We start from the raw sequence: 19,803 nt of genomic DNA, 5'->3' as shown, positions 1-19,803 counted from the left end.
AAGACTTTAGTGGCTGATTTTGAAGTTAGTTTCTGGGGAGCAATGAGAAATTTATTTTCTTACACCACCATAATGGGATGTAGCTTCGACTGGCGACCGGCAGTGTGGAGAAAGGTTGATTCTCTTGGGCTTCGTGTGCCGTATATGACACCAGGGGAGTCTTCATTCATATATTAAGGGGTTACTTGCACCTTTTTACACTCCTGCAGAGCACACCAAGCATTTATTTGAGAAGCTCGCTTCACGTGTACAGCCTGGCGATCCTAAAATCCAGGAATTAATTGCCGCACAAATAATGACGTAGAGGGTTGGTATAGAATATAGGCTATGATTTATTTCGTTTGACTATAATTCTTTGTCATATAATATAATCATATCATGAAGTAAGTGGTCCGTTCATCAGACGCAGTCTGACAGCCATAGTTCACCCGCCACTTTTTGTACTTGTCAATTATTGTCCTAGCAGAGCCAAGTATATCACTGTTTACTCATTACCGTTGCGCTTGCTTGAATCAATAGGCATTTATTTCTAAGTCAATTTCCATTCTTTTGTCAAACTTCAATCTACTAATGTGATATCTTACCATTATATTTAATTCAATTCTAAATTTCTGCCATACTTTTATTCCTGTGGATATTCTTCTGTTATATATTTATATATAACCTAGCTACACGGTCCGTCCGCCCACTCCAATCTCCGCAACAGAAAGCACAGCCGCAGTTGCGAGCCGTGCGCTTAACGCCTAAATCCAGGCTCTCTAGAGGAACAAGATAATTTTCTCTCTCCTCTGGGCAGCACGGACAAGTCCTGGCCCGCCTGCTTAGATACTTGAAGCAGTTCTATTAACATTACTCCAACCCTACTCCACGCCAAACACTCATCACCCAGGTTATTCGGATAATACCGCCCATTACGTAAGATGGACTTCCACCCACTTCTCCGAATAGCCCGGGCAGGGGTAAGACTCGTCAGGAAGAGGCAACCGGACTTTCCTGCTCACTCTCCTCAGGATGTGTGGTGTGTATGCGTGCGATAACAGGCCGAGAACTGATGCCGCCCTCCACTTGCGACTCTACCCCCTTCCTTTCTCTGTTGCGCTAACGCGTTACACCATACTAGCCAGTCGACCTTGAGTGGCCAGCCGTCACCTCAAAGCCTCGCTACGTCCTCAACTGACACTCGTACGAGCGTCTTCCAGTGTCAATGGCTCCCACATTATTATTAACACTGGTAAAGTGACACAGCCACCCTCCAGACTAAATAACCTACTTTAGGTACGACTGCGTGACGCAGCCTACTGCAAAACAGCTAATTAAAGCAAATTCTCGGAGCAAAGTCTGGCATGTCTTGTCTCTGACCGGGCAAGCGAGTGTCTCTGTGTGTGCAGCGCGGCGAGCCAAGTACGCGCCCCTCAGCCTGCCCCTCCGCTCCAGGGCCCGAATTCACAAACAGACTCAATAACTACGAACTAACATAACTACGCACTATTGATTTAGCTACCGACGTTAGTGTCAGATTCACGAAGCAAACCTTAGATTGTAGTTAGAGGCGCGCTAAGTCAGCGAGGCCGCTGATTGGTTGATGACGTCATTGGCCTTGCAGCGAATCGCAAGCACGTTTACAGAACCGTCAGCCAATCCTAGGGAGCCCCCTCCAGCTGCTGGTTCAAGAAACCCATTCTCTTTTCCCATTTTTCTTCCTTTCAAGGCAAACTGTACTAAATCGTAATCTACGAATTCAATTATTTCGTTGTTTGCTGCACATTTACGTCAAAGTAGCTCTGCTGTTCGATGTCTTGTTACCTACGAACATGCTTAAGATGAAGAAAAAGAAGATACGGAGGAGATTGAGGCAGGAAGAAAGCAAATAGAAATATGGGACAGATATCGAGGCAGACAGAACGAAGGACGGAAGGAAGGAATAGGGAAAATTAAGACTGTCTTGCCATATCTGCAGCCCAACTCATGGGATAGCTGTCACCCGACAAAGGTCCATGGTCCCTCCGGACATCCACATGCCTCTGTTATCTTAGCTCAAGCTCGTGTATGTGGGGTTCTTTTCGACTGATATGGTGTCTAGAACTAGCATGATCATCATTCTTTATTATGATGACAAAGACCATGTCAAAATTTGCCTCATTAAATAAGAAAGTACATAAAGTTCGGCAGCTTTCCCTCGTCGCCAAGCCATCCTCCAGAGCAGCACTCCGGCACCCATGATCGCACATTCATTTTTCTCAGAAAATAGGATACCAATCACATATACATCAATATATTTCCACAGGTGAATACTTAGGGCATGTTCACACCAAGTTGCGACACCTGAGATTCATTAATAATGACAGGGGAAGGAAAAATATAGGCCCCTGTCATCGATAAAATTGAGCCTCGGGCAGAATTGAGTCTGGGCATCTATATACCTCGGATTTCTTCGCTATTATATATTGTAAGATCGTTCTGTTGACATGTATGGGTAAATGAACGCTTTCTGTATCTACATATATAAGGAAAACGCAAATTTCTCCCTAGTAAATCAGAAATTACATAAAGTTCGGCAACTTTTCCTCGTCGCCAAGCCATCCTCCACGGCAGGCAGAGGAGGGAGGTCTGGCAATCCCCCGGCCGGGTGTTGCCATACCCCCCACACTTATCATATACCTCTCAAAGGGTGCATATCTCATCATTTTATAAAGAAATGGGCCTCCTCTACTCGCAAAGTTATATTTCAAGTTGAAAAACGCGATTTATAAGCATTTATACGTAAATCTGATAATATTGTTAGCGTTACCGTCAGCTCCGAGGCAGTAGTTGTTTAACAACAAATTTAACGTCACACAGAGCGCGGTAAACGTTTGTAGATCCGCGCGCTAACCCGTGACGTCATCGATTAGTTTGTAGTTAGTTCTGTGAATCTCGATGTTCTCAAAACTACGCACTAAGGGCCCAAAACTACGAACTAAGTCTTTGTGGATCCGGGCCCAGAGATGAAGTTGCCAAGTCGCCGCAGGGATTCTCTCAAGTTACCGACTTATCCCTGGGCTACCACCCCCCACACGGACACAAAACACCCACCACACAGCACCACAGCCCACAGCCTATTCAAGCTGTCTTCTCGCAACCGATCTCCGGATGCATTACTGTACAACAGACTGGACGTGCGCGCTGTCGGACATACGAGTCACTACCGCCGCCGCGTCCCCTTTGCTTCCGCTGGCCTAGAGCTGAAACCCGCGCCTCTCTCTCTCTCTCTCTCTCTCTCTCTTCCGGCCACACGCTGCTCCCCGCATGTCCATTGCTCTTACAGAGGCCTTCAAGGGGATGTCGCTCTCCAGGGCTTAAGTCAGGACATGAACATAAGAACATAAGAACATAAGAACGCAGGAGTCTACAAGAGGCCAGTAGGCCTGTACGAGGCAGCTCCTTTGACCCTAAGCTCCCGTGTATCTAACCCCACCTAATATCGCTGTCCATGAATTTATCTAGTCTATTTTTGAATGTGACAACTGTATTGGCACTCACCACATGACTGCTAAGCCTATTCCACTCATCCACCACCCTGACTCTCACTTCCACCCCTCCCTCACCACACCCTTCCCATTTCCCCTTCTCTCTGTGTGTGTGTGTGTGTGTGTGTGTGTGTGTGTATTTACACACACACACACACACACACACACACACACACACACACACACACACACACACACACAGAAGGGGAAATAGGAAGGGTGTGGTGAGGGAGGGGCGGAAGTGAGAGTCAGGTCATGTCCTGACTTAAGCCCTGATCTGACTCTCCCTCAGGACCTCACCTGACTCTCCCTCAGGACCTCACCTGACTCTCCCTCAAGACCTGATCTGACTCTCCCCACTGTCCCTACCTCCCCACACCCTTCTCCTTTCTTCTTGTTTTCATCCTCGCTATCTCTTCCTGTTTCCTCCACTTCTTTTCCTTGTTCTCCCTTCTTACATCCTCTATGGGTATTTTTTTCATAAGTCACTCTGTCCCTCTCCTCCCTTTCCCCTTCCGTATTTACCTAATTGTGATATAAAGGAAGTGAGCTACACTCATATTGTCCCTTCTCTGAGTATTCTTCCTTATAAAAAATTATAAGGTCGATACTTTGCGGATTTTCGCCTATCGCGGGGGGTTCTGGAACCTAACCCCCGCGATAGACGAGGGATTACTGTATTAGGAACGGATTGTGTAAGATTGATGTTTTTGGGGGGGCCCTTGAGGCTCTTTTTTGGGGGGCTCACCGTTCACAGAAATTCTCTATTTGTGAGTGTTTGTGTGTCCTAACCCCCGCAATTAAGGGGGAAGAGGAGTATTGTCATGTAGAAATTGGTTCAATATAAAAATGCTGAGTGAATGTCAGCAAATTATCTTGTTATATGGTTATCTTTAAGAATTTTCTACCCATCAGAACAAGGCTTGTGGTAATTGTCTTTGTAACTGAATTTATACAAAACTCATTAAAAAAATAAGTAATCATAGCTGAGCTTCTAAATTATAAATGTAATTGTAATTGGGCTTTAAAAATACAAAATAATTGTAATGTAATTGAGTGTTTAATGTTTAAGTTTCAAACTATTGACGACAAAGCGTGAATTTAGTACAATGAATATTATTTATCAGTATGTTGCGAAAGGGTCTATTGGTAGCCTATGTCGATCTGAAGAAGCCTTTTAACTCTTTTAACTCAGTGCATCATAAGGTACTCTGGAACATTCCGCATATCCATGGGATTCCTGCAAGGATTATTGACCTGATGACTGGCCTTAACTCTGGGACTGAGAGTAGTACTGTGAAGTGTGGGGGAGGCGCCTCCATGTTAATTCAGGAGCGAGACAGGGGTTCGTCCTTGCTCCATTACTTTTCAACACTTGCATGGACTGGGTATTAGGCAAAATTGTTGATCAAAGTCACTGTGGAGCATCTGTTGGCCGCTGGCGACATCAGGGTCACTGATCTTGTTTTCGCTGATGATGCTGTACTTCTCGTGAGATCGCTAGAGGTCCTGGTGTTGGCTTTTTAAGTGCTGCATAAAGAGGTAAAGCCTTTGGGACTGAAGGTCTCCTGGGCAAAACCAAGGTCCAGTCGTTTGGAGGCTTGCTGGATGACACAGTTCAGTCTATTCATGCATGTGGTGAGGATGTTGAGGTCACCAAAAGTTTCACATACCTTAGGAGTGTAATGTACAACAATAGTGGGTCTCACCAGGAAGTCACTCAACGGATTGGCTAGACTCGCGGTGTTACGGACTCACTCAGCACGAGTATATGGCGTTGTTGATATTTATGCAGGCAGATCAAGATTTGAATCTTTATTTTTTTTAGGTGCTGCCTATAGCGCCGGTAGGCCTTCTTGAGGGGTCTCTTGGATGACTTCAGTCCGTTAGTGACGCAGATGAATTCTATTTATAGTGGCTGCTGTGATATGACTCTTGCTTTGCTCATGCTGCACCCAGGTGCTCCTCTTGACCGAAGTCGCTGAAGTTAGGGTTGACTGAAGATCTGGGCAGCATGCAGGTAATCTTCCGCAACTCAGCGATGGTTGAAAATTATCAGTATGCATCGGTGGGACTTTAACCTAGGTCCCCGGGCACACCACACCTGCACGAAGACTATTCGGCCACTGCCTCCTCTTCTTTGTGCTCCCTCCCCTATGCTTGTTTGTTGCTTTTGTTCCCTGTTTTACTGTATGGCTGTGAGATATGGACACTGAATAATGACTTGGAGAGGCATGTTGATACCTTTGGTACCAAGTGATTTAGCAGGATCATGGGTATCGCTGGAATGACTTCATGTCAAACCAGCGACGACATGATGACTCTGAATCGAAGCCTGTTACCAGCTTAGTCTGTGAACGCCAACCCTAGCTATATGGGTATGTGGCAGGTCTCCCAGGTGTCGATCCTGCTCATAGGGTTGTTGCTGTACAAGACAACCATGAGCAGAGGAGACCAAGGGTACTCCCATGTAACTCATGGCTGGGGCAAGTTGATCGATCCAGCCGGGAGGGACTTGAGATGGATAGAGCAGCTGTGTGAGAGATTGCTCAGGAGGACGGTCGGGAGTGGAGGCAGTGAGTGATGCAAGGCAACCCCAGGCTTATGCTTCCATTAGTTAGTCAGAGATAACCTCAGTGATAACATTATAACACGGGTATACTCTTGTGCATTGTTCAAGTACGTACAGTAGGCAGCCGCGGATTATTCACGAAAGAGCAGCCTACTAATTTCCAGATGCTGACTGTTTATTTCTGGACAAAATATGATGCTGTTTATTATGGCGATAGTATTTTCTCCGAAAATCACTACATTATTGACCTTTCAATGTCTTGTGCACCCGGCGCCACAGCCACAAAATAGCTCGCAGAGAGGTTCAACTTGCTTACTGCTTCTATATTTCATTCACCGCTTACAAAGATCACAAGTGGACAAACTAGAACAAAACTAGGCAAATTTATATTTTTCCTGCTGTGTATTCCCCCGGTGTGCATGCGTACTAAACAGCAGAGCGACCTATTTCTACGAGGAGGTATATCTCGTAACACCGGCTGGACAGCCGCGGCCATATCCTGTTCTGCGCTGCGTAATTTTCAGGCGCCCCACACTGCGTGCCGAATAAATTTAAACTAACCAAACCTAACTTTACACAACCTAACAAACGGGGGAGCTTGGCCCCTCTCGACCCCCCTTCCATTTGCAACGGAAAAGCAATACGGCAGTTGTTGTATGGACACAAAATATACTTCATATATGAGGCTTCACCCCTCTCGCCCCCCTTCTATTTACGGCCAACTTTAGTACTGCATTCAGGGACTAAAAAGTTCATCCGGCCGGCCGTGGGTGAGCGTTCATTATCCCCCGATTATTATACTGATTAATATCTTAGTGAAATATGCCCCTCACTCTGCCCCCTCTTCAACTCCAGGCCCGTAGGCCAGTCCAAGTTTGTTTAACATGCCCTTTTTTTTCCTCCCTCTCAGTGTGCGAACCCTAGGAACTCTAGGTCCACACAGTCAATTCAATTGTAAGTAAGCCAGCTATGCTGTTACATAAAAAAAATTATTTCTGTCATTCCACAATCAAGAAAACTCCCCATATAATCGTATTCTTGTTCCATTGACCCCTTCATTTCTCTTAAGGTTACGAGTGTTGGCCGGACGGTAACACCGGAAACAGTGCATTCACGTCCTCCTCCCTCTTTAAGAATTCACGCTACCTCAAAAATCAATTGTTCAGTTCCTCACCTCCGGCGTAGTTGAGTGTAATCATTCAGTCTCTCATCGAGTTATTTTCTCCCCACTGAGCTGTGGTTCGATCCGCAGATCGTGGGGTGGGGGCAGCTACCGTTCATTCTCAACTACGCGGGAATAATTTATGCAAGTCAACTTAATAAGTTAGTTTTATTAAAAATTTAGTAGAATTCAGTCAAATGAGGAAAATCATGTGCCCCCTAAGATCCCGGGGCATTACAGTGGCTGTGAGTTGGCGCGGGCAGCACCATTTGTAAACAAAAAAGTGTGAGGTGCGCCATGTACATTCCTGTGCCCATCCACATGTTATCAGGTTTATTCTATATTTTCATCCCCTGTTTCTGTGTCTTTTTATGATGTTTTTTCTGACTGAAGTGTCGGCGTGATGTGTTGCTAGCGGTGAACTGGTGTTGTGTTCCTGGCTACCCTCTGTACCTGGCGGTCCCCCCTTTATTTACAAACAAAAACAGCGGATCGCTATGAACACGGATCCGTCCAAGCAGCTGGTCACATGTAGCATTTTTTTAACGTTTTCGCCTATGTAGGTTTTGATGGTAGGGCCTGATGGTCGGCACCAGCCCGATGTGTCGCAGGCAAGTGTTTATAGTGGCGCCATCTTGCATTGGCTCCTGCTGCCCCCCCCGAAGCTCATCTTCTGCACAGCATGTGGGTAGTCTTAGGCCACTCGGCGGTGACTGAAAAATCCCAGCTTGTGGCACCGGGCGGGGCGCGAACCCGCGTCGTCATGGACGCAGGGACGCCACGCTATCCACTCAGCCACCGCCTCCCCTATGGCTGTCCCCCCAGTGTTATTGAGAACGGGAGGGCATATTGTTTTATTCTTTCATAGGAAAAAAAATCATGAATCCAGTACAGCGTTCTGTTTTGTAGTAAGTGAAGTGAAGGGTCAATAAATAGCCTTCATGCAGTAATTGGGGAGGCAGTGGCTGAATGGATAGCGTGACGGCCCCGCGTTCGGGACGACGCGAGTTCAATCCCCGACCGGTGCCATCAAGCTGGGATTTTTCAGCCGCCGCCGAGTGGCTTAAAACTACCCACATGCTGCCCAGAAGACCACCTATCAACCCGGACTCTAGATTCTAGGATTAAAGATGAGCTCCGGGAGGGCAGCATGAGCCAGTGCAAGATGGCGCCACTATAAACACTCGCCTGCGCCAGAACGGGCTGGACCGACCAACAGGCCCCACCGGGAAGAAGCCTTGGACCGACCATCAGGAATTCAGGATCCACCGGGAAGAAGCCTACCGGCGCAATAGGCCACGACTAAAAAAAAAAAAAAAAAAAAAAGTAAATTTACGGGAAATAGCATCTTGCTATTAAAAAGAAGAAAAAAAAGTCTTGAAGTGAATATGCAGGCCCGTAATTTTGGCAGATATTTTTGGGGGCTAGAGGGCATCATAGGTTCATGAGGTGTGGGGAGGGGGGCGAGCGAAGTGACCAAAGCCATTCTGTCAGGGGATGCGTGAGAACAGCTCTTTCTCAAGAAATCTTTGTTTGTTTACATTCGCTTCTGAGCATGCGTAGTTCACGAGAGGACAGCCAGGAAATAGGGAACAGCCAGGAACAACACCGGCGCGGGTGGCACCGCTTGTAAACAAACACAAGTAAAAGATGCGCCATGCGTACCTATTTCACAGTGCCTTTCCACATTTTATTGTGTTTATTCCACATTATCAGCGCTTTTTCTGTCTATTTTTTTTTTATATTTGACTGGCTGACAGACTGGGGCGTCGGCGTGGTGTGGTGGTGACGGTAAGCCAGTGTGGCGTTGAATTCCGTCCCTCTGTCGGGAAATGTCCGAAACTGAACTGCGCATGCGCGGGCTTTGCTATTTTGTCCATTTCTACCACTACACTCTTTTAATAGCTTATACTAAACTTACCTTTTATCTTATGATAGTCCTTCTGTCTCCTCAGTTTTCTTCTGATTGAAGGTCACTGTTATTGGATACTCACCATTCAATAGTAGCTGCGCTACGGGGTCCATGGCCATCTTGAATTTGGCATTTTTTTCATGAAAACTAGCATAAGATCAAAGGTAAGCTTAGTATAAGCTATTGAAAGACAGTGCAGTGAATGAAATGGACAAAATAGCAAAGCCCTCGCATGCGCAGTTCAATTTCGGACATTTCCCGACAGACGGACGAAATTCGACGTCACACCGGACACCGGCGCCACTTGTAAAAAAAAATTAAAAAAATAAAAATAAAAAAAAACGAGGTGCGCCATGCGCAGTCCACAATCCCCTTCCGCATATTATTGTGTTTATTCTACATTTTCATCGCTTGATTCTGTTATTGTCTCATTTTGTTTTGATTGACTGACTGGAGTGTCGGTTTGGATGCAGAATTTGATAGTTCCTTCATTCCTTCCTTCCATATCGCGCACTGCTGGTTCAACTCGAGCACTTTGAGTTTGTGGGTTATATTTGTAGGTCCTCACTTAGTAGGCGTTTCGCTTAGTGTGAAGACGCGTAGTAGACGTCCCTGCTGTACTTACAATTAAACACATTATAAACTAAAATATTTGAGTAATGTTTCAAAGTTCTACCATCTAATGATAATTTCATTATTAAAAAAAAAGGAAGAAACTGATACGAATCAAACTGTCAGTATTTGTAATAGTAATTTGTGATGATCCTGATGAACTAATTGAAATTTTGTTGAAAATCTGGAGGAGTAATGTAACTGTAATGTGATTTTCCTGATGAAGTAATTGTAATTGAAATTGTACCTGAAAATCTGGAGGAGTAATTGTAATCATAATTGTAACTGACTTGAATTTAAGTGATTACTTCAAGCCTGAATTCAAAACCCTCATCATACAATGTCTGCATTTTTATGAAAAAAAAAGATTGGTCTGATATACTGATCACCACCTGTATTCAATAGTGCAAGTGTGGTTAGCTATTTACTTTTATGCATTCGGATGTAGTTTGCAGCCAGTCTTAGGGTGGAGGTCTTGTCCAGTCGCTTGCTGCCGCCAGAGCCGAGTGGGACAATGCCGGCCAGCTCATTGATGTAGTTATTTAGCTTGTCGCGCCGCATCTTCTCAGCCATATTCCTCATCTCCCTTGAGGATCTGAAGAAAAGATGCAACTCTGTCAACACACTCAAATAACTGAGACAACTTACATACTACAACACAGTAAAAATTTATGTATAATGTGTGACAGTATACCTATCTATCTACACCCATCCCCCTGCTGTCGTGCTTAATTGATTACAAAACTGCGCGTTATAGTGGAACTGCGTGATAGCTAAATTGAAAACTCAATAGGAATAATTCTAATTAGTTATTTGCCGGTTGATTTACATACACTTTATGCCTGTTATACCTCTCTTTAGACATTTTCCCACCAAACACTGTACCAACATGTTATACGTATTATAACACTCACGCTACCATATTACAGTCAGTAATAGGCTTGTTGTTGCAACACTCAAGCTCCATGTCAGGTCAAGAAGAATCTCGAGATGCAACACTAGTACTGTGTTCCATCTCGAGAAGCCGGTATTTCACGGGAACGATTTTGCTCGGGACCCATACCTTCGGGCGGTGACTTTCGCGAAGCTGCTGTGCGAACATGACATGCACTAATCATACGAGGATGCTACGTTTGATGGGCATTGGGCAATCTTGGTCTTGACCTTGACTTTCACGGACCGTATACCTACTTTCAAGTAGAAATAAATGTTGATTAATTTCTGTCAGTTATATTATGTTTTAGTATAGCTATTCTTATACCGAAAACAAAAATGCATTTACATTAAATTCACACCTCACCCTTCCTCCCTCCCTCCCTCACCTCACCTAGATGAAAGAGATGATTTTGAGAGTTGCTCAGTTGATACAAATACGGCTGGAGATTTAAATGTAATAGTTAACAGTTTTAAAGACAGAGAAAGCAGAAGGTGAATGAATCACAAGTGCTCACGAGTAATATTGTTGAGCGACAACATGGATTGAGAGAGAGAAGAGAAGAGAAGAGAAGAGAAGAGAAGAGGAGAGGAGAGGAGAGGAGAGGAGAGGAGAGGAGAGAGGAGAGAAAGCGAGATCGAGCGAGAGCTATCTATAAACTACTAAAAATAATCTATGAAGCTACATATAAAAATTCAAAGTAGTACAATAAAGTGGAGAGAAGAGAGGAGAGGCGAGGCGAAAGCGACGTCATTGAGGTGGGAGGAGCAGTTGAACCAGCCGGCCAATCAGGGTAGAGTGAGACGCGCGGCGGGCTACCTGTGCAGCAGAAAATAGCTCCAGCCTACCCCTTCTAGTACCCCCTCTGGTTCATGAGCACGAGTCCACTCCGTGAGCTTTAGTTCACGGATGGGGCATGCTGCACCAAAAGCATTCCCGTGAAATACCGGCTTGAAGGACCTGGCATGTGCTCAAGAGTATGCAGTGACAGTCTCAAATCGGTTCGATGTGCTCAGCACCCTGGAGGACCCTGTAGAACTATGGGATACCTTCAAACGTGAGATTCTGCAAGCTGCCAAGGAGTGCACTGGAGAGCGCCCGAGATTTAGGAATGGGTTTGCCTCGGTGGAGGCGCTGGAGAATATTGAGGAGAGTCGCGCTGCCAGACTTGCTAGGAATCGGGACCAATAAAGGGCTCTGTCGCGTAGGACTAGAGCTCTCCTGAGGAGAGACAGGGAGGAGGATGCAGTAGTCCTGGCGGAGTTGCTGGAGGTTTTGGTGATGGCTCTCGAGGCAATGCACGAGGAGGCGAAACCCTTGGGACTTCAGGTCTCCTGGGCCAAGACCAAGGTACAGGTGTTTGGAGGCTTGCTAGATGAAACAGTACAGTCTGTTCATGCGTGTGGGGAGGACGTGGAGATCTCAGAAAGTTCCACGTATTTTGGTAGCGTAGTTCATAACAACGGTGAGTCTGTTCAGGAAGTCTTACGGCGGATTGGCCTGGCCCACGGTGTTATGGACTCGCTCAGCACGAGTATATGGCGTTGTCGATACCTGAGCAGAAGAACAAAGCTCCGGATCTTTCAAGTTCCTTGTGCTCCCTGTCTTACTCTATGGTTGCGAGGCATGGACACTAAATGGGGACTTGGGGAGGCGGATTGATGCCTTTGGTAATAAATGTCTACGCAGAATCATGGGATATCGCTGGAATGAATTTGTGTCAAACCGGCGACGACTACGTGAGACTGATTCGACATATATTACTTGCATAGTCCGTCAACGCCAACTCCGGCTATACGGGCACTTGGCACGTTACCCTGAAGCTGATCCTGCTCATCGGGTTGTCTCTGTAAGACTAAGAGACAATCCTGAGTGGAGGAGGCCAAGGGGACGCCCACGGAGTTCGTGGCTTGAGCAATTCGATAGATCTTGTGTGTGTGTGTGTGTGTGTGTGTGTGTGTGTGTGTGTGTGTGTGTGTGTGTGTGTGTGTGTGTGTGTGTGTGGTTAGCGTGCCTGCGCCGCGTCCGGGAGATCCAGGAGGGACGCGGGTTCGAATCCTGTCCGCCACACAGCTGGGATTTTTCATTGACCGCCGAGTGGCCTAAGACTACCTACATGCTTCCCTGAAGACCACCTATCAACCCGGAGTCTAGATAACCTCTCCAAAGAGAGGCTCATAGATGAGCTCCGAAGGGCAGTATGAGCCAAAACAAGATGGCACCACTACAAACATATGCCTGCGCCAAAACGGGCTGGGCCGACCATCGGGCCCCACAAGTGATGAAAGCCTAACGGCGCAATAAGCAACGACGTAAAAAAAAAAATATATATATATATATATATATATATATATATATATATATATATATATATATATATATATATATATATATATATAATTTAAATCATTAGATATTTTACTCTTGATATAACACTTAAAATCATTTTAAATATAGATTATCTAATTTTGATTTAAATCATGATTTTTTTACTGATTTAAATCAATTGATTTAAATCAAAACAACCCTGCGAAAGACAGATCCTCTCTCTATCCACACCACACTACATTCACACAACATACACACCTTTCCCTAAATTCAAAATTCAAAATAGTGCACAATAACACTGCCTCAGAATCCCCGCCTATGGGGGGGGGGGAGACACACACACAAATTCACCCAGGGAGGACTCCCCTTCTGGCTGCCGACTTGAGAGGTGTCTTGATAACTCCTCGAACCTCTTTCTTATTAATTTCTGCAACACTCGCGGTCTTCGTTCTAATTTTCATTCTGTGGAACACCATCTCTCCTCCTCTAAACCTCACCTTCTCTTCCTCACCGAAACACAGGTTTCTGAGGCTACTGACAGCAATCTCTACTCTGTTCCCTCCTATTATCTCTATCATAAATTTCAATCCAAAGCTGGATGTTGCGTCTACGTGCGCAACGACATCACTTGCTCTTGTGCCCACGACCCTGACTTCTGAATTTTTCACCATCTGGCTAAGACTTCATTGTCATTTTACTACTAAGTACATCTGTGCTGTTTATCTCTCACCTAACTCTACTATGTACTTTTTTTTTACTTCTTCAACTCTAAAGTAACTCTCCCTTCGCTGAAATCTCCATCTTGGGAGATTTCAATGTTCACCACCAGCTTTGGCTTTCATCCTCTTTCACTGACCTGCCTGGTGAACAAGCCAACAACTTTGCTCTCCTCAACAAGCTGGAGTAGTTGGTTCAGCACCCTACACGTATCCCTGACCGTCTTGGAGACCGGCCAAACATACTAGACCTCTTCCTTATTTCGAACCCTTCTGCTTACTCTGTCAAACTGTTCTCTCCGTTGGGCTCCTCCGATCACAACCTTATTTCTCTATTTTGTCCTATCGCTCCTGTACACCCTATAGACCCATCGAAGAGGCGATGCTTCTGGCATTTTGCTTCAGCTCGGTGGGGCGATCTGAGGATGTACTTTTCCGATTTCCCGTGGAATGATCTGCTTCCAGGAGCGAGACCCCTCTGTGTGTGCCCAGCGCATCACAGAGGTGATTGTCTCTGGAATGGAGGCATACATTCCACGTACTTTCTCTACGCCTCGTGTTAAAATGCCTTGGTTTAATCACGCTTGTTCTCGTGCTGTCAAAGATAGAGAGGCAGCTCACAAAAGGTACCAGAGCCTTCAAACTCCCGCTAACCATGATTTTTACTTTTCCGCCCGGAATCGTGCCAAATCTATTCTTCGACTCACCAAAACATCTTTCATTAATAGAAAATGTCAAAAACTTGCTTTTTCTAATTCTTCCCGGGATTTCTGGCCTCTAGCCAAAAACCCTCCACTCCTTAACCCAGACGGCAGCACCGCCGTCTCATCTATCTCTAAGGGTGAACTCTTTTCTCAAACTTTCTGTAAAATCTCTACTCTGGACGATTCTGGGCATATTCCTCCTACTCATCCCCCCTCTGACTCCTTTATGCCTGTTATTAAGATTCTTAAGAACGATGTTTTCCATGCCCTCTCTGGCCTCAACTCTCAGAAGGCTTATGGACCTGATGGAGTGCCTCCTATTGTCCTTAAAAACTGTGCCTCCGTACTGACACCCTGCCTGGTCAAACTCTTTCGCCTCTGCCTATCAACGTCTACCTTTCCTTCCTGCTGGAAGTACGCCTTCATACAGCCTGTGCAGGGTGACCGCTGCAATCCTTCAAACTACCGCCCTATAGCTTTACTTTCCTGTCTATCTAAAGCTTTTGAATCAATTCTTAACCGGAAGACTGAAAAGCACCTTTCCACTTCTGACCTTCTATCTGATCGCCAGTATGGATTCCGCAAGGGGCGCTCTATTGGCGATCTTCTTGCTCTCTCTTAACTGACTCTTGGTCATTCTCTCTTAGCTGTTTCGGTGAAACTTTTTCAGATGCGCTAGACATATCGAAAGTTTTCGATATAGTCTGGCACAAGTCTTTGCTGTCTAAACTGCCCTCTTTCGGATTCTATCCCTCTCTCTGTTCCTTTATCTCCAATTTCCTTTCCGGCCGTTCTATATCTGCGGTGGTAGACGGTCACTGTTTTTCCCTTAAACCTATTAACAGTGGTGATCCACAGGGCTCTGTCCTACCACCCACTCTCTTCCTGTTATTCATCAGTGATCTTCTCTCAATAACAAACTGTCCTATCCACTCATACGCTGACGACTCCACTTTGCATTATTCAACTTCTTTCAATAGAAGACCCTCTCAACAGGAATTACATGACTCCAGACTGGTGGCTGCAGAACGCTTAATCTCAGCCCTTGCTATCATTTCCGATTGGGGTAAAAGGAACCTTGTGTCCTTCAATGCCTCAAAACCCCAATTTCTCCACCAATCAACTCGACACAATCTTCCAAACACCTATCCCCTATTCTTCGATAACACTCATCACTAAATATTCTTGGTCTATCCTTAGCTCAAAATCTCAACTGGAAACTTCATATCTCTCCTCTCACTAAATCAGCTTCCTCGAGGTTGGGTGTTCTGTATCGTCTCCGCCAGTTTTTCTTCCCCGCACAGATGCTTTTCATTTATAGGGGCCTTGTCCGCCCTCGTATGGAGTATGCGTCTCATGTGTGTGGGGGCTCCACTGACACAGCTCTCCTGTACAGAGTGGATTCAAATAAGGCTCTTCGTCTCATCAGCTCTCCTCTTACTGATAGTCTTCTACCTCTTAAATTCTGCCGCCATGTTGCCTCTCTTTCTATCTTCTATCGATATTTCCATGTTGACTGCTCTTCTGAACTTGCTAACTGCATGCCTCCCCCCCTTCCGCGGCCCCGCTGCACTCGACTGTCCACTCTAGCCCATCGCTATACTGTCCAAACCCCTTATGCAAGAGTTAACCAGCATCTTAACTCCTTCATCCCTTACACTGGGAAAATCTGGAACCGCCTTCCTTTGTCTGTATTTCCTCCTGCCTATGACTTGTCCTCTTTCAAGTAGAGTGTATCAAGACATCTCTCCATCCAAAACTGACCTCTCTTTTGGCTACTCTTATCTTTTTTCTGTTGTGGGAGCGGCGAGTAGCGGGCTTTTATATATATATATATATATATATATATATATATATATATATATATATATATATATATATATATATATATATATATATATATAATTTTTGTTGCCCTGTGCATGCAAATCCCAGGACCTGGTGCTTGAAGGTCAGACGCTCAAGAGACTGATATATCTTTTATTTACACAGTATAATAATGAAGCATAAATCTACAACAGGTATAATCAAGCCTTGGGCACAAGATTTTGATTCCCGAAAAAAAACTAAGTTAAAGTTCCTCCTTTTACGTTCTCTATTTCAAAGTTCACCAAATTTTCTATTTCAATGACGAGACAACCTCCGCTTCTGAAATCGATACTACTGACTAAGTGAGAAGTAAACAGACCTCTTCCTTGGCCTTGGCCAACACGTTCTTCTAGAGTCAGTCGTCAATTCCACATTATGTCAACCAATACGTTCAACTGCTCATCCAGCGTTTTTTTTTCTTTTTTTTTCTTTTTTTTCCGACGACACTTCTAACACGCCACATAAATACATGGGAAATGTTCATTCATATTGATGAGACAAGAAGGGTTTGAAAGAGGGATCCCTTGTGTGTGTGTGTGTGTGTGTGTGTGTGTGTGTGTGTGCTGAGGCAAGCAGGTCATGGACGCCGGCATGGTCACAGTGCCGCAGCGTATCAGATAGGCTAATGAAGTTTCCAGTGATGCTTTCCATTGAAAAAAATGTAATTTTGCCTCACATTAAGACTAATTAGGTATTTAGTTTTGCTCAAATATATAAGTGAAGAAAATGAGGAGAACCGGTTTTATCATGAGCCTTTCAATTACTGAATTATCTTGGTAAATTTCTCTCTCTCTCTCTCTCTCTCTCTCTCTCTCTCTCTCTCTCTCTCTCTCTCTCACACACACACAAGGCAATTAAAGGTATACAGTGAGAGAGAGAGAGAGAGAGAGAGAGAGAGAGAGAGAGAGAGAGAGAGAGAGAGAGAGAGAGAGAATAGAAGAGAAGAGAGAGAGAGAGAGAGAGAGTAACAACGATGATGATGATGATGATGATGATGATGATACACAAAATGGGGAGAATAGTGTGAAGACGACGAGAGAGACGAGAGAGAGAGAGAGAGAGAGAGAGAGAGAGAGAGAGAGAGAGAGAGAGAGAGAGAGAGAGAGAGAGGAGGAGGAGGAGGAGGAGGAGGAGGAGGGGGAGGAGGAGGAGGAGGAGGAGGAGGGGAGATTCTTACCTGAGTGAAGGAGGAACATGGGATAAATTGGAGGAGTGATTAAGCGATGGTTGTTGAGTAATGAGTTAGATTGACCGTCGTGAATAGCTCATGATTCCTTGAGCACCAGGGGTCCTTTCCTGGCCTGAAATAACTCAAATAGAGAAGGAGGAGGAGCACGAGGAGGAGGAGGAGGAAGAGGAGGAGGAGGAGGAGGAGGAGGGAAAAACTGGTCGAGGAAAGGGCGCGGGGGGGAGGAGAAGAAATGTGTAGATGCGCAATACAAAGCCTCCAAGCCAAGTTTACAAAGTTGATTCTCTCTCTCTCTCTCTCTCTCTCTCTCTCTCTCTCTCTCTCTCTCTCTCTCTCACACACACACACACACACACACACACACACACACACACATTGAATGACTAACTGTGATGAAAGTAAATCCCTTATTAAAAAGAGGATGTGAGTAAAAATAATAGGAAAAAAGTATTGACGGCCATGCCATAAGTTCAGAGGTCACAATGCATATGACAACTTTTTTTTTTAACGGAAAAGGAGGGAGCCCATGGGCGCAAAAAAAAAAAAAAAAAAAAAAAAAGACGAAGCAAAAGAGCCCGCACTGGTGCTGCTCCCGTAGTAACGGTGTTCATTTGCAGTGTTCGAAATAGAGAGGCCAGAGTCATTAGGAGAGGTGTCTTGAAACTTCCCTCTGGAGAGAGTTTAAGCCCTAAACAAGAGGAAATACAGACGAAGTAAGGCTGTTTCGAGGTTTATCAACAAAAGGATTTAATTTTTATTTTTATGTTTTGAATATGGCGCCGGTAGACTTTCATGGTGGGGCTTGATGATCATCCCCATCCCATTATGGAGCAGGCAAGTGTTTATAGTGGCGCCATCAACAAAAGGAATGAAAGAGATACCTAATGTTAACATTGCAAAAATGATTTGTATTAAAATGAGCGAAAGTAAAAAGTAGAATTCAGTGGGGCCTCGGGAGGCGTGGGGATTATGCAGTTAGCAAGTTCAGAAGAGCAGTCAGCACGAAAATATCGATAAAAGTTAGGAAGGTAAGAACCCCACGCACACATGAGACGCATACTCCATACGAGGGCGGACAAGGCCCTTGTGGCGTGTGGGAAAAATATAAGGTGTAGTAGACGACACAACGCCTAACCTCGAAAAAGCTGATTTTGCAAAAGTTATTGATGAAGTTTTAGGTTCAGACTTTGAGTTGTGGACAAGCTGACAATGTTTAGTGTAGAATGAGACAGCTGATTGTCGTTGAAGAATGGGGATAGGTGTTTGGATGATTGTATCGAGTTGACAGGTGGAGAAATTTAGTTTTTGAGGCACTAAAGAAGAGTAAGTTCCTTCTGCTTCCTTCAGAAATGATAGCAAGGCCAGAAGCTACTGCAGCGTCCAGCAAAGGAGCAGAACTGGGAGAGTCTTCTGGAGGGTGCTGAGTAGTGCAGAATAGTCATCGGAGCAGGAGCGGGCAGAACAGCTTGTTTTGAAGAGATCAGTAAAGAACAACAGAAAGACTAATTTTTTTTGTGAATTGTGGTGAACGGAAAAAAAAATATGAGTAAGATATGTGACGAAAAAAAAAACGAAAGAAATGTACTGTTGGAGGTTGTACAATTTAAGTAAATGACGAAGACTCTGATGTGAACGCGCCAATGCAAAATCCGTTATCACTGTTTCTTGAAAATATTATGAAAATATACTAAGGTCTTGCGTTCTGTAGGTCTAACATTTACTCCTCATGCGCCCCAGATGAAAAGATTCCGCTGCACACTAAGATGGTAGTATGAGACATCTTGCTTTCATCACGTTTACTAGAATATGAACTAGTATATGAGGAAGCCTTTTGCTCAATGACTGCTAATATGTTTATATTCTTTATTCACTATAACTGCCAATACTTCTGTTACGTACCATACCATATCTGAAAAATATTATTTGTATCCTGTATACCTGAACTGTAATCTGTGGCCCTTAATCTATCAATCAGTCAATCATCCCTCCATCCATCTATTTATGTGTGTGTGTGTGTGTGTGTGTGTGTGTGTGTGTGTGTGTGAGAGAGAGAGAGAGAGAGAGAGAGAGAGAGAGAGAGAGAGAGAGAGAGAGAGAGAGAGAGAGAGAGAGAGAGAGAGAGAGAGAGAGAGAGAGAGAGAGAGAGAGAATAGCGAAGCAGGTCATGATAGGGTTCTGCGTCGAGGGCGGTATTCCATGCCAGGAATAGGATAAGTATGCTGCACTTTTTCCAGGTATTAATTATGTTCCTATTTCTCGTGTGTGGCACGGCAAGTCTCATATCACCGCTTATTTAGAA

The 19,803-nt window shown here is 44.8% G+C and overlaps 1 protein-coding gene across 14 annotated transcripts in view; it reads right to left on the bottom strand.

Annotated features, from left to right (window-relative positions):
* LOC126995363 (aryl hydrocarbon receptor nuclear translocator-like protein 1) overlaps positions 1-10,388 on the bottom strand; it is a 236,414-nt gene extending 226,026 nt beyond the window's left edge. For 9 of the 14 annotated variants that reach the window (XR_007750210.1, XR_007750211.1, XR_007750213.1 and 6 more), the window contains exon 1: positions 10,193-10,388. Coding sequence is in view for 7 of the 14 variants with exons in the window: in XM_050854843.1 (XP_050710800.1) it covers positions 10,193-10,346 (154 nt within the window). In the remaining 7 variants the exon portion in view is untranslated. The remainder of the gene's footprint in view (positions 1-10,192) is intronic. The other 5 variants (XR_007750215.1, XR_007750216.1, XM_050854848.1 and 2 more) reach the window with 1 other exon arrangement.
* Between the last annotated feature and the right edge of the window lie 9,415 nt (positions 10,389-19,803).

Source organism: Eriocheir sinensis, chromosome 8 (genome assembly GCF_024679095.1).
Source record: "Eriocheir sinensis breed Jianghai 21 chromosome 8, ASM2467909v1, whole genome shotgun sequence".
Classification (NCBI taxonomy): domain Eukaryota; kingdom Metazoa; phylum Arthropoda; class Malacostraca; order Decapoda; family Varunidae; genus Eriocheir; species Eriocheir sinensis.
Note: the sequence above shows the minus strand (reverse complement) of the source record. Positions and strands in the feature narration are given on the sequence as shown.